Here is a 13,259-nt window from a genome sequence, read left to right on the forward strand (position 1 = left end):
CACACCTGCTTGCTGTGCCTGTCTTCCTCACTGTGCGTGCACAGCTGAAGGCTGAAGGCCAGGGTCCCGTGGGGGCCCCTGGTGTGTGCTGGTCTGGCCGCCCTTAGGCATCCCTTCCGTCTCCTGCAGAACATTCGGTTCCTGATGGGCCTGGAGAAGACCAAGGGCTTCTGCCAGCTGGTGGTGTCCTCCAACCTGCGGGACGGCATGTCACACCTGATCCAGTCGGCCGGCCTGGGGGGCATGAAGCACAACACGGTGCTCATGGCCTGGCCTGGGTCCTGGAAGCAGGAGGACAACCCTTTCTCCTGGAAGAACTTCGTCGGTGGGTGTGGCAGCCAGCACCCCTCGGCCCTGCTGGGTGTGGTCCCTCCCCACTCGGGTCTGTCTCCAGGCCCGAGCGTGTTCCTTGGGGCCATGGAAGGCTTGAGCTACACTGTCACCAGCCAAGTAAATGGCCACTGGGCAGTCTTGAGGCTTTCCCTTCCCTGGAGCCCTGTCCCCAAGTTGGGGGTCCCCAGCCTCTGACACATAGTGTCTGCATCTGGGCCAGGAGGACCCGGTGATGTGGGGGCCCTTCAATGCCTGCCCTGGGCGGGGGCTTCATGGAGACCCTGCCTCCATGCGGTCGTGGGTCAGCCCACCCTCAGTGACCTGCTGCTGCCACTTCTCTCCACAGACACTGTCCGCGACACCACAGCGGCCCAGCAAGCCTTGCTGGTAGCCAAGAACATCGACTTGTTCCCGCAAAACCAGGAACGCTTCAGTGAGGGGAGCATCGACGTGTGGTGGATAGTGCATGATGGGGGCATGCTCATGCTGCTGCCCTTCCTGCTGCGCCAGCACAAGGTGGGCAGTGCCCGGGGGCAGGTGGGGGGCACGCTCATGCTGCTGCCCTTCCTGCTGCGCCAGCACAAGGTGGGCAGTGCCCGGGGGCAGGTGGGGGGCACGCTCATGCTGCTGCCCTTCCTACTGCGCCAGCACAAGGTGGGCAGTGCCCGGGGGCAGGGGGGGCACGCTCATGCTGCTGTCCTTCCTGCTGCGTCAGCACGAGGTGGGCAGTGCCTGGGGGCGGGTGGGGGGCACGCTCATGCTGCTGTCCTTCCTGCTGCGCCAGCACAAGGTGGGCAGTGCCCGGGGGCAGGTGGGGGGCACGCTCATGCTGCTGCCCTTCCTACTGCGCCAGCACAAGGTGGGCAGTGCCCGGGGGCAGGTGGGGGGCACGCTCATGCTGCTGCCCTTCCTGCTGCGTCAGCACGAGGTGGGCAGTGCCTGGGGGCGGGTGGGGGGCACGCTCATGCTGCTGCCCTTCCTACTGCGCCAGCACAAGGTGGGCAGTGCCCGGGGGCAGGTGGGGGGCACGCTCATGCTGCTGCCCTTCCTGCTGCGTCAGCACGAGGTGGGCAGTGCCTGGGGGCGGGTGGGGGGCACGCTCATGCTGCTGCCCTTCCTGCTGCGTCAGCACAAGGTGGGCAGTGCCTGGGGGCGGGTGGGGGGCACGCTCATGCTGCTGCCCTTCCTACTGCGCCAGCACAAGGTGGGCAGTGCCCGGGGGCAGGTGGGGGGCACGCTCATGCTGCTGTCCTTCCTGCTGCGCCAGCACGAGGTGGGGGGCATAACAGGTGGACATCATGGGGGATGGGCGTGCCCACACAGGTGGGCCTAGTCCAAGGTGTGGGGTGGCAGCTGTGCCTGTTCAAGGTGGGCTGTGCCCAGGGAGCATGGGGTTGGCCATGCCTGCCAGGCTCCCCATGCATGTGGCAGCTGGGGCAGGCAGGGCTTGCCCAGGTCTAGGGACCCCTGCTCCGTCCCAGGTGTGGCGGAAGTGCCGGATGCGCATCTTCACAGTGGCCCAGGTGGACGACAACAGCATCCAGATGAAGAAGGACCTGCAGGTGTTCCTGTACCACCTGAGGATCAGCGCGGAGGTGGAGGTGGTGGAGATGGTGCGTGTGGCTGCCGGCCTGAGGCGCCGTGGGGCTGGGTGTGGCTGGCGGAGCTGGGCTCGCAGGGACAGTGCAATGTCCCCAGTGCCTCTGGCTGATGTCTGTGGCCTATGTACGCCTCCTCACCAGGCACCCCGTGGTGCTCCCTGCCCCTGGCCTCCAGCCTGCTCAGGCCTTGGGTGTGGCCACCTGTGGGAGATGGCCTCACAGTCCCACAGCTGGAAATAACCAGCCATCTCTGTCCGCACAGGTCATCAGTCAGTGAGGTCAGCCTGGGGCAAGGTGTAGGACAAATGGGTCATTTGGTGGACAGTGTCTACTGAGTCCCAGGCACCTCCAGAGAGCGAGGTGTGGAGGCGGCCTGGGCAACGGGGGCATCTGTCCCAGCCACGGCCCCTGGACCCTAGGTGCCCTGCGCTGCGGTGGCCTGCAGTGAGGCGCCTGACCCCCAGAGCCTCTGGTTGCCCTTGAGGGGGTGGGGTAGCGGTTTTGCAGTCACACCAACAATTCCCGGTTGTTGATCCTGGGTGACGCCCAGTGAGCATGGGGCCTGCCCAGCTCGGGCGAGTCTGCAGTCCAGTCTCTGGAGTAGAGCTGCTGGAGGGGACCACATGGAACTGCCCCCGAGGGGCTCTGCTCCCGCTGCAGTGATGTGGGGAGGCCCCTGCTGGGGGTACGGAGGTCCAGTGCTGGCCGACAGCCTCCAGCATCTTGTCTGGATTTGCGCCTCTGATCTCGAGTGAGGTCAGCATCTCCTCGGGCATCACTGATGACCCTTGGTGTTTTTCTCTCGGTCTCCATGGGGCAGTGTTGTCCGTGGGTGGTTCTCCCCCTGCTCTGAAGGAGCTTCCGAGGCCGGGAGCAGGTTGAGTGCCCCTTCCTGTTCTCGTGACGGGGCTCTCTGTCCAGCACTGCACATCTGCGTCAGGACAAGATCCAGCTGCTGGGAGCTAGCTGCCTGCATGGTGGCCTTAGCTCACGCAGCCCTTGCTATGGGCTTGCCCTCGGGGTCCAGCTGCTCTGAAAAGTGGCACACATGTCACAAGAGCTGCTTGGGAGGAGATTAGGCCTCAGGACCACAGGGGCTGGGCAGGGAGGCAGGCAGAGCCAGCCACACCCCCTGACCCTGCAGCACCTGTGGGCATGACCACCCACCCCTCAGCCTGCAATGCTGGCTGGCTCAGAGTGCCGCAGAGGGCCACTGTCCTGTGCCCCACCAGTGGCCCAAGATGACATCATCAGCTGATGGAGTGGGGCCCTTTGATGGTCATGGTTCAGGATGATGGGCAGTTCTGAGTGAGCGCAGTGGGCAGGGCTGCTCTGGACGTGGAGCGGAACCCAGGGTCCCTGGGCAGTGGCACTAAGTGCCGTCCCCTGTGGGTCTCGTGGTGTGAGCTTGCGTGTCATAGAAAGGCGCACCAGTTGCTGGTGAGCCCCCGAGGTACCAGCTGGATGACCTGTCCAGGACCCTGTGCCCTGGGTGCTGGGTCAGGGTGTAGAGATAGGTTCTCTTCTTGCTGTCCACGTGTTGATGGCAGAGGGCCCGAGAGGGGCACAGGGCAGCAGAGCCTGCCTGCTGTGACTGCCGATCACACCTGACACTCAGGTCCACATACTACCCCAGCTGCTTGGGGCCCAGCTGCAGGTCCCCAGGGGCCCTGCAGGGCTCGGGCTCAGCTGCTCACCAGCTCAGGCCGCAGAGCGCCAGGGACCCCGTGCGCCTGCTGTTGGGGCGCTCTGCTCACCTGCGTGCTGTGCACCTCTAGGTTGAGAACGACATCTCTGCGTTCACCTATGAGAAGACCCTGGTGATGGAGCAGAGGTCCCAGATGCTGAAGCAGATGCAGCTCTCCAAGAACGAGCGGGAGAGAGAGGTGTGTGGGGCCCGAGCCAGACCCTCCCAGAACGCGTGGGCTCCGCGTCCTGGAATGCACACAGGAAGGCGTCTGTGGGGGTGAGGGCAGTGGTCAGGGAGGTGCCCCCTGCCCCCCCAGAAGCCCGTGGAGTCTGGCAGGAGTGCTGGGCAGGTGAGCCATACGTGGCCCGGGCTGCGTGGATGACCGTGCGTGTGGCACACAGCCTGGGGCTTGGGTGTTGGTGAGGTGCTGCTGTGGCCTCTGGTGCCCCTCAGGGTGATGTGACCTGAGCATTGGCATCTCTTGGCCACTCCACACTTGGAATGGCCAGCAGCGTGACTTCTGCCTGAGAGGCAGTCTCCTCCCTGGGCTCTGCGGACACACCTGCCAGGCCTCACACCCTAGCCCTGCATCAGAGGTTTGGTAAGAGGGGGTGATGCTCTGTGGGGTCAGCGTCAGCTCCCTGCGGTCACCGGTCACACGACGGCCCTGCTCCAGCACCTGGCTGGCCCTCTGTGGTTGGCCACGGCTCCATGTGGTTTTGGGGGCCAGGACAGGGAGGCAAGGCTGGGGGGGTTCAGAGACGGGAGGAGTGAGTAGCGCTGAGAGCCGGGGGACTGCTGTCCCAGGGCTGGGGTGACCGGGGGTCCCGGGCCACTGCTCTGAAGTCCTTTTCCATGGCCAGCCTGGCTCATCAGCTGCTGTCCACTGGGGTAGCTCTGGTGAGCCTCTGGCTGTGCTGAGCCCTGCTCGTCCTCCAGGCCCAGCTGATCCACGACAGGAACACTGCGTCCCATGCCGCGGCGGCCACCAGGCCCCAGGCCCTGTCGGTGCCTGACAAGGTGCAGATGACCTGGACGAAGGAGAAGCTGATTGCGGAGAGGCACAGGAACAAGGAGGCCAGCACCCCTGGGTTCAAAGACCTCTTCAGCCTGAAGCCGTGAGTGTCGTGAGGCCTTGGGCAGAGCCAGGCCCTGCAGCCCCTGCCCCGGGCGCCCCACCTGCGCCCCCAGGGCCCGCAGGTCCACAGAGACTCCTCTTGCTGCCTTTCAGCACCAGTGGGTTGGGCGGTGAGGCAGGTCTGAGCCCTGGGGCTGCCCTGCTCTGGTGACGGCCGCACACGGCTGCAGCACCTCAGTTGTGCCCAACTTTCCACCAGCCAAGAGCTCCAGCAGGCCTCTGGGCCACCTCTCCCCGCGTTGTGCCAAGAGCCCTGGGCCCGGCCGAGGCCCTTAGGGCTGCCGTGGGTCCCCGGGGGTACAGATGTGGCTCGGTCCTGTGTCCAGCCGTGGCCGGCTGAGCCTGCAGTGGTGGAGCTGACCCTCAGGGCCCGGGTTCTCAAAGAGGGCAGAGGGGTTTTACATGCCCTGTGGGGGGCCCCAGAGGGGCCCAGGACGACTTCTGCTGGCTGGGGGTGCAGCCTGGGCGTGGTCAGCAGGGGTTCCGTGGAGTAACGTGCTCTCCGTGTTTTTCTTCCTCTAGAGAATGGGGAAACCTGTAAGTTCATGGCTTTGCCACCGCTTTACGTGGGCCACCTCGGTCCAGTTGCTTGCATGTCTGTGCTCGGCCCCTGTGTGTCCTGTGTAGCCCCCTCCTCAAAATGGCCCTGGGCCTACTGAACGTCATTCCCTGAGTGATCCCTGAGGCAGCCCGAGGCTGGTCCTGAGGGCGCACAGGGTGGGCCTGTGCTTGCCACAGGAGTGACCCTACCCACACCCCCAGGCCAGAGCCCCCTCAGGAGCGTCCTCCTTCTCCAGGGAGTGGGTGAGGATTGAGTCCCGCTGTGGCTGGGGTCCAGGCTGCCAGGCTCAGGAGGGCCATCCTGGCAGGACCTGCCTGGGCTGCTGCTCTGTCCCGCCACCCATCTGCCGGTCCTCAGCCCCTCTACAGTGACCTCCTAGGCTGTTGGGTTTAAGGCAGGTGGTGCCCAGGGCAGTGTCAAAGCTGGGCACTGGAGAGGGCACCTCAGCCATGCGACTGGAGAGGCCGGGAGGTGGGGTCACGGGGAGCAAGGCCAGCAGATGTGTGGGGAGCCCCCGTCCTGCTGTCTGAATCTGAAGGTGCCTCAGATGGCTCAGTTAGAAACAGTAGGTGCCGGAGCACGTTTGACCCCTGCCCTCCTTGTGCCCACGTGCACACACCTGGGTGGGTGCATGCGTGTGCGCACGTGCAGGCACACGAGACTCCTTCCAGTCTTGGGCTTGCCTCTGCTAGGAGGGTTAGGATGCTCTGGAAGGTCAAGGCCAGGCCCCCCTTTGGATCAGTCTAGATGTGAGGTGTGCTGACGGCTCACTGCATGTCTGCAGCACACTTTGTATGCACGCTCGTGTGTACCCACGTGCACACCTCTGTTTGTGTCATGCTGGTGTAAGAGCGTGTTGGTGTAAGAGCGTGTTGGTGTACGCGAGTGTGCATACGTGTGCCTGCTGGCATGGACCTTGCCTCATCTCCTCTGCCCCTGGCCACCCTGTCCCGCCCCTGTGGCTCCCAGCTGGGGATACAGGTCTGGAGAGCCACCAGGTGCAGATGTCCCTGCAGGTGTCGTGTTGTGGGTTTGCATTCACGGGGAGCAGAGGGCCTCTCCTGTCCTCTGACCTCCACGGGCCACCTCCTGGGAACCCAGCCTGGCCTCTGAGGCTGAGGATGTCCTGTGACGCACGTCCCGCCTGCCCACACAGTGACTGCCCCCGGGTTGTGGACTCGGGTTCTTGTGGAGGCCTCCCTGGTGCCATGGGGAGACCGACTGTGACCGGGCCAGGTTCCAGGGGGTGGGGCCTGCTGCTTTCTTTCCTCCAGGTGGGTGGTGGGTGTCAGCAGATGTATTGGCTTGAGGCTTGTATGTGGTGGAGCTGATCAGAGGGTGCTAGCACAGGACATCACGGGGCCTTTCCCTGACCTACTGGTGGCCCTGCCTGGCCGTCTGTGTCTGGGGCACAAGTGACCTGCACAAGGCTGTGGAGGACACCGGGTGGGCAGACTTAACGGAGGCCTGCACAGGTCCCACCCCGTGACAGGGTCAGCACGTCGGCTGGGTCTTCTAGCACAGACACCAACACCGCGGCAGGAGTCCTCTGTGGAAGGGCTTCTCCACGTGGCTTCTGGGAGGGCCAGTTCGGCAGCTGGCTGACCCAGGCTACCTAGAGAAGGGACTGTGGCCTCCTGGTTGAGGGTGGGTAAACAAACATGTGAGGCCTCTGTTCTCTGGGTGCCTACGTGTGCCTGTGCCAGTCTACAGTGCCCCAGAGTTACATGATCACCCCTGGGCCTGGCCACCAGGGACGCTGAGGAATGCAGCACCAGCACTTGGTGGGAATGTACTGCGGGCAGACCCAGGCCTGCACCACCAAGGCAGGAAGCCCTGTCCACCATCCGCCCAGGTGCAGCATTGCCCAGGGGCTGAGGCCGGGGCTGGAGGGGCCCAGTTGTGGCTGCAGGTTCTCTGCTGAGCCCGTCCACATTGCAGGGCCTACGAGTGGCCGCCCTGCAGTGGCTGCTTGTCAGCTGGGGCACTGTGGGCGCTTCCCTCCTGAGCACCGGCCCTGCCCAGACCCAGAGCCTCTGCTCCGTTTGGACCCACTCAGCCAGGGGTTTCAGCAGGGTCGTGTCAGCCCCGAGAGGCACAGGCCCGTGGCCCGTTCCCAAGCCTGTAGGACAGCTGCTCCCTCACACCTGCTTCCTCCTGCGAGCTCTGCTTTGTGGATGTCCTGTGCTTCTGTAGTCACCAGCCGCTGCGTAGACTAGAGGCCTGGTGGTAGTGGCGCTCAGTCTAGAATGCCGGCAGGTGCTTCCTGCTGCTCCAGAGCCGCCTGCCTGCCACCAAGCGCTTCTCCTAGGGGCCTGCCCCCCCCCCGGACCCCTCGGGCCACAATCCTCCTGGCCCTGCCCTGCCTAGCACCAGGAGCCAGGGGTGGGTCAGCCAGGCTGAAGGCCTCCTGCCCACTGCTGCCGCCCCACCCGCAGGGACCAGTCCAACGTCAGGAGGATGCACACAGCTGTGAAGCTCAATGGTGTCGTCCTCAACAAGTCCCAGGACGCCCAGCTGGTCCTGCTGAACATGCCGGGGCCCCCAAAAAACCGGCAGGGGGATGAGAACTGTATCCTTTCCTGTGATGTTGCCTGCAGGGACGTGGGCACCGTGGGGGCTGTCCAGTGGTTTCTGAGTTAGGGGCTGTGGCTGGGCTTTGTGCTGCCTCTTGTCCAAACAGAGGCCCCCAAGGCAAGTAGGCAGGGGCCCACCTGGGGTCACCATGCCAGACCACATGGTCCCCCTGCACTGCCCCTGGAGCTGGGGGAAGCCTGGGACAGAAGGGGAGTGGGCTGGTCCCTGTGGGTGACATAGACCTGAGAGTAGGCGTGGGTAGGTGGGATGGAGCCCTCCAGGGTTTGGAGAGAGGACGCTGCGGCTGAGCCAGTGGGGCCCAGGGCAGTGCTGCCCCATGAGGTGCTCTTGGCTTACATTGGGGGTCAGTGCTAGGCTACAGCAGGTGGTGTGGACATTGGGCCTGGACAGTAGCGAGTCCATATGGTGCTTTCTGTGGCTGGCCCATGATGGAGTTAGGGCGAGGAGAGAACAGAACAGAAGCCAGCCCTGAGCACCCGGCCTGGTGGGGGTGGGGGCAGCTCTCACCTGCCCAGGTAGGGCATCTTGCCTGCTGTACCCTGGGCCATCCTGAGCTTCAGCTTGTCCTGCTCAGGAGGGCAGGCAGCGAGAGCCCAGCTTCCCGGGCTGGAAGTTCATGTCCGCTGACCCTAGCTCAGTGGTTCAGCTGTTGTAATGCAGGCCTGATGCATGGGGTCCTGCTGGACTTCTCCCCCAGGTGTGTGGGGTGGGCATCTCCTGGCTTCTGGGTCAGAGACAGACCCTGGGTTCTAGGTGCTGGCTCTGATCCGGTCACCTGGCTGAGGTTTGCGGTGGGGTTGGTGGCCACTTCCTTCTCTTTCCTGGCCAGCAGCCCCTCCGTGTCCTCCCCACTCCCTGGGGTCCCCCATCCCGCCCCCCAGCACGGGGTCTTTCTTTGGCTGGCCTTGGCCCCTTCCCAGGTGTACTCTGCGTTGTAATAGAGGGTCTCCCCTGCACGTGGCCCAGGTGAGACCTGCCTGGCCTTAACTCTGCACCCAGACATGGAGTTCCTCGAGGTCTTGACCGAGGGGCTGAACAGGGTGCTTCTGGTCAGGGGCGGCGGCCGGGAGGTCATCACCATCTACTCCTAAGGCCTGATGACGGTGGGCGTGCCAGAGGGGGTGAGGACGGTGCCAGCCCAGCTCAGACTGACAGACGCCACTCAGGCCTCCTGACCTGCTGTACCTGGCTTCCTACAGAAGTTTCTAGAGCCACCACCTGGGCTCCCTCCACACAGAAGGCATTCTAGGAAGTGCTGAGAGGGGCCGCAAGTGACTGGAGAGCCCCCTGTATCTGTCCAGGGCAGAGCTCCATGTACCCAGCAACCTGGGATTGACCACTGTCCACTGCCCAGCCTCAGCCAGACTGTGACTTCGCATGTCATTGACACCCCGCACAGAACACTTATGGCAAAGCCTACTTGTCCCCTGGGCCAAGGGCAGAATGTCAGTGTGGCCGTGGGGCTCCGTGCCTCCCAGTCTCCCATGAACAGCTGGGCCAGTGCACACTGGGCAGGGTGCTGGACAGAGCCTGTGTCCCGGTGGGGGTGGGAGTGCCAGCTGCGTCCCTTCTGGGCTCCCCTGCCGAGCTGCGGCTGTGTGGGGGTCCCAGCTGCTCTTCGTAAGCACCCACAGGGCCCTGCCAGTGTGCGCCTGGGCTGCGGGGGCCTGCTGCCCTGAGTGGCCAGCTGTGGGGGTGTGCGGGGACCTAAGAGCCGGGAATTCTGCACATGGCCCACGTGCAGAGTGGAGTGCCGTCCCACCCCTTGCCCTCTGAGGGAGAAGGCAGCCTCAGCTGGACGGGCCCCCTGCTGTGCGGTGAGGCAGCGACAGCTGGGCACCCTCACCACCTCCTGCTGGTTTGCACTTTACCTTGGAGCTTTCCGATTCTAGGTCAGTTGTGTTTGCAGGCTGTGGGCTCACTTGGCCTTGCTGGCCTCGCTGTCCGCTGCGTGGGTTATTTATTTATTTAAACACCCTGGGGCCTTTTGGGGTGACCCCACTGTCCACAGAGCCTGCTTCCTCGGAGGTCCCACACCCAGGCCCTGGGCTGCCTCTGGCTTCCAGGGCTCCCTAGCGAATAAGCCCGTCCACAGAGTCCAGGTCAGGGCAGAGGCACTGTAGGGCACAGGGGGGGGTCAGCTCGCCAGTGACCACTGTTCGGCTCATGTCCCACACAGGCAGTGGGCCTGCCTGGACTCGGCAGCCCAACTCACCTGCCCGCCGAGGGCAGCCAGAGCCGAGCCGTGTGGAAGGCCCCTGCCTCGTCCCAGGAGGGGCCTGGGGAGCCGGGCTGCAGCTCCGCCCCGGCCGGCTTTTCCTTTGTGAACCTGCCTTGTCACTGCAGCCATCCAAAATCGACTTCATGGTTTCCTTTTATAGATCCCTTGTCTTTGTATGACTTTGTTTGTAGAATAAAGTCCTATGAAACCTGAGGTTTGGGAGAATTTCACGAGTCTCATTGAGCAGAGTCCAGCAGCGGGAGGAATGTGCTCACCCTCCCTCCTCTCGGAGGGGCTGTCGCAGGACGGGTCCACCAGCTCAGCCCCGGGGCTTGGGTCCTTGCCGGCCTGGCCAGGAGGAGGCAGGCCAGGGCCCCGCTGCTGGGCAGCAGCCCCAGGAGCCCGTGGCTCAACCCGCAGTCTGCACCAGGGAAGGCCCGACCAGAGTGCTGCTCGCTGCAGCAGGTGGGCAGACGGCAAGGTGTTGGGCGCAGAGGAATGGGGACCCTGGCATGGGCTTCCTGGAGGTCACCGTGGTGACACTGTCAAGTCACCCTGTGGGCCACAGCTGCCCTCCTGGGGACACACCTGAAGGGGACATCAGTCTGGACTTCACAGAAGCACTGTCCATAGCCGAGTCTGTGTGGTGGACCTGTTCAGTTGTGAAAAGGCAGCATGTCCTGGGAAGGCGGCCTTAGAAGGAACCTCGGGGTGTGACCCGCCTTAGCCGTGGGGTTCCCCACACAAAGTGCCAGGAGAGGTGGGTGCCCATGGCTTGGCTCACGGGAGAGACCCCAGCCCCAAAAGTCTCAAGGGGTTTCTTAAAACCACAACATCCGAGGAGGATGTGGGCCCCTGCAACAGGCCCTGCTGGCCAGAAGCCCAGCTTCCTATGCCAGCCAAGGTCTATGCACCTGAACACCAGGCCCAGTGTTCCCTGTGTCCTGAGCTGAGTGGGGGGTCTGCAGTTTTTGTTTGGGGTTTTCTCAGAGCAATGTGGTGGGAAAGCCTTCGCAGTGATGTGATATGCACTCCTGTGTGTCTTGCAAGTTCCCTCTCCACTGCATAAACCCAGGCAGACATACTGTCCACACAGCCCCCACCCTGTGGGCTGCGCCCGGGGCCACTTGGAATAGGTGCGCTGACTGCAGCTCTCTGGAAAACTTTTGGTATGCGGTAGCATGAGGCATCACAAAACGCGTGCTTTTCTTACACCTGGAAGAAATTCTCACAGACCAGCAGGCCACCAAGTGGCTTTATCCTCAAAAGCAACCCAAGGAGAGAAAGCCCATAATCCCGGCAGACAGGCTGGGGGAGGGATCACACGGCCTCTGCTCGGTGGAGCCGCCGCAGCCCCTTCAGGCCAAGCTCCCGTCCTGCACCTGCTCACCTGGGGAAGACACTTGCTTGGGCGAGACAAGTGTGAGACTCACCTCCTGACCCTGCACCTCTCTGCTGGTGCCCACCCAGACACTGGGGACCCACATGCTGCACTGTCACAGAGCACTTTGCCACCACCTCTTCTCTGGCCCCAGCACTGGCACTTCTTGCTGAAGCTGGCAGCCACCCCTCTCCCCATGACTTATGTTTGGGGAGGACACTTGGTGTGCTCAGGAAGGCCCTGCACCTGACTTCACAGAGAACACATGTTCCAAGAGGCTTCATCTCCCTCCACCTGGCCTTGCACAGGGACAGCCTGACTCGGAGGTGACACCCTGCCGGAGGGTGTGCTGAGAGCCACACAGCAGACCCCTGGTGCCCTGGGCCCGCTTTGGATGCATGAACAGCAGCAAGTGAAGTGCATTTCCTGTGCAGTTTTCATGATCACAGACAACTGCTCATCGCAGGAACCACAGTGGCATCCGACCACCTGCATCCATGGGAAACTGAGCAGAGCCCTGCCTGCCTATGTCTGTCCTGGTGTTACCCTGGCTGTGCCCACCTGACCTCTGGAACCAGTGCAGGGTCAGGACACCAGGCTCTGCACCAGACTTCACACAGGGCACTTGAGCTGCATCCACAGGACCAGGGTGGATAGGGGACAGGGCGGGCCCTAGGACTGGAGGAGAAGGTGGTGGTGGTGCCCAGAGTGGGTGAGGGCAGGCGCTAGGAAGGGAGGAGAAGGAGATGGTGGAGGTGGTGGAGGAGGAGGTAGTGGTGGTGGAGGAGTTGGTGATGGTGGAGGTGGTGGTGGAGGAAGAGGTGGTGGTGGAGGTGCTGGTGGTGGTGGAGGAGGTAGTGCCCAGGGTTAGTGCTAAGATGGCAGGAGGAGGAGGTGGTGGAGATGGTGGTGGATGGAGGAGGAGGTGGTGGAGATGGTGAAGGTGGTGGAGGTGGTAAAGGTAGTGAAGGTGATGGAGGTGGTGGTGGTGGGAGAGATGGTGGTAGTGGAGGTGGAAGAGGAGAAGGAGGTGGAGATGGAAGAGGAGAAAGGTGGAGGAATAGGGGTGGTGGAGGAGGAGGTGGTGGAAAAGAAGGTGGTAGAGTTGTTGGAGGAGGAGGTAGTGGAAGAGGTGGTGGTGGAGGTGGTTGGAGAAGGTGAAGGAGGTGATGGTGGTGGTGCCTGGGGTAGGCAGGGCTGGCACGAGGACGGGAGGAGGAGGAGGTGGTGGAAGAGGAGGTGGTGGTGGTGGTGGTGGTGGTGGTAGTGGAGGAGGATGGGTGGAGGAGGTGGTGGAGGAGGAGGTGGTGGAGGTGGTGGAGGAGGAGGAGGTGGTGGTGGTGGTGCCCGGGGTGGGCAGGGCAGGCGCTAGGACAGGAAGAGGAGGTGGTGATTATGGAGGAGGTGGTGGAGACAGTGGTGGAGGAAGAGGTGGTGGTGGTGGTGGAGGAGGAGGTAGTGGAAGAGGTGGTGGTGAAGGTGGTAGAGGTGGAAGAGGTGGTGGTGGTGGTGGCAGTGGAGGAGGAGGTAGTGGAGGAGGTGGTGAAGGAGGTGGTGGTGGTAGTGGTGGTGCCCGGGGTGGGCAGGGCAGGCACTAGTACAGGAGGAGGAGGTGGTAGAGGTAGTGGTGGAGGAAGAGGTGGTGGTGATGGTGGAGGAGGAGGTAGTGGAGGAGGTGGTGGAGGAGGAGGTGCCTGGGGTGGGCGGGGCGGGTGCTAGGACGGGAGGAGGAAGA

At 63.5% G+C, this 13,259-nt stretch overlaps 1 protein-coding gene across 10 annotated transcripts in view; it reads left to right on the forward strand.

Annotated features, from left to right (window-relative positions):
* Positions 1 to 10,356, forward strand: part of SLC12A7 (solute carrier family 12 member 7) — a 72,131-nt gene extending 61,775 nt beyond the window's left edge. For 7 of the 10 annotated variants that reach the window (XM_081280720.1, XM_081280726.1, XM_081280717.1 and 4 more), the window contains 8 exons: positions 130 to 325; positions 680 to 849; positions 1,815 to 1,946; positions 3,713 to 3,820; positions 4,564 to 4,742; positions 5,285 to 5,299; positions 7,763 to 7,896; positions 8,922 to 10,356. In XM_081280720.1, the coding sequence (XP_081136846.1) occupies positions 130 to 325; positions 680 to 849; positions 1,815 to 1,946; positions 3,713 to 3,820; positions 4,564 to 4,742; positions 5,285 to 5,299; positions 7,763 to 7,896; positions 8,922 to 9,013 (1,026 nt within the window). In that variant the 3' untranslated portion in view covers positions 9,014 to 10,356. The remainder of the gene's footprint in view (positions 1 to 129; positions 326 to 679; positions 850 to 1,814; positions 1,947 to 3,712; positions 3,821 to 4,563; positions 4,743 to 5,284; positions 5,300 to 7,762; positions 7,897 to 8,921) is intronic. The other 3 variants (XM_081280721.1, XM_081280719.1, XM_081280723.1) reach the window with 1 other exon arrangement.
* Positions 10,357 to 13,259: the final 2,903 nt, after the last annotated feature.

Source organism: Spermophilus citellus (assembly GCF_964194105.1).
Source record: "Spermophilus citellus genome assembly, chromosome: 1".
NCBI classification, from domain to species: domain Eukaryota; kingdom Metazoa; phylum Chordata; class Mammalia; order Rodentia; family Sciuridae; genus Spermophilus; species Spermophilus citellus.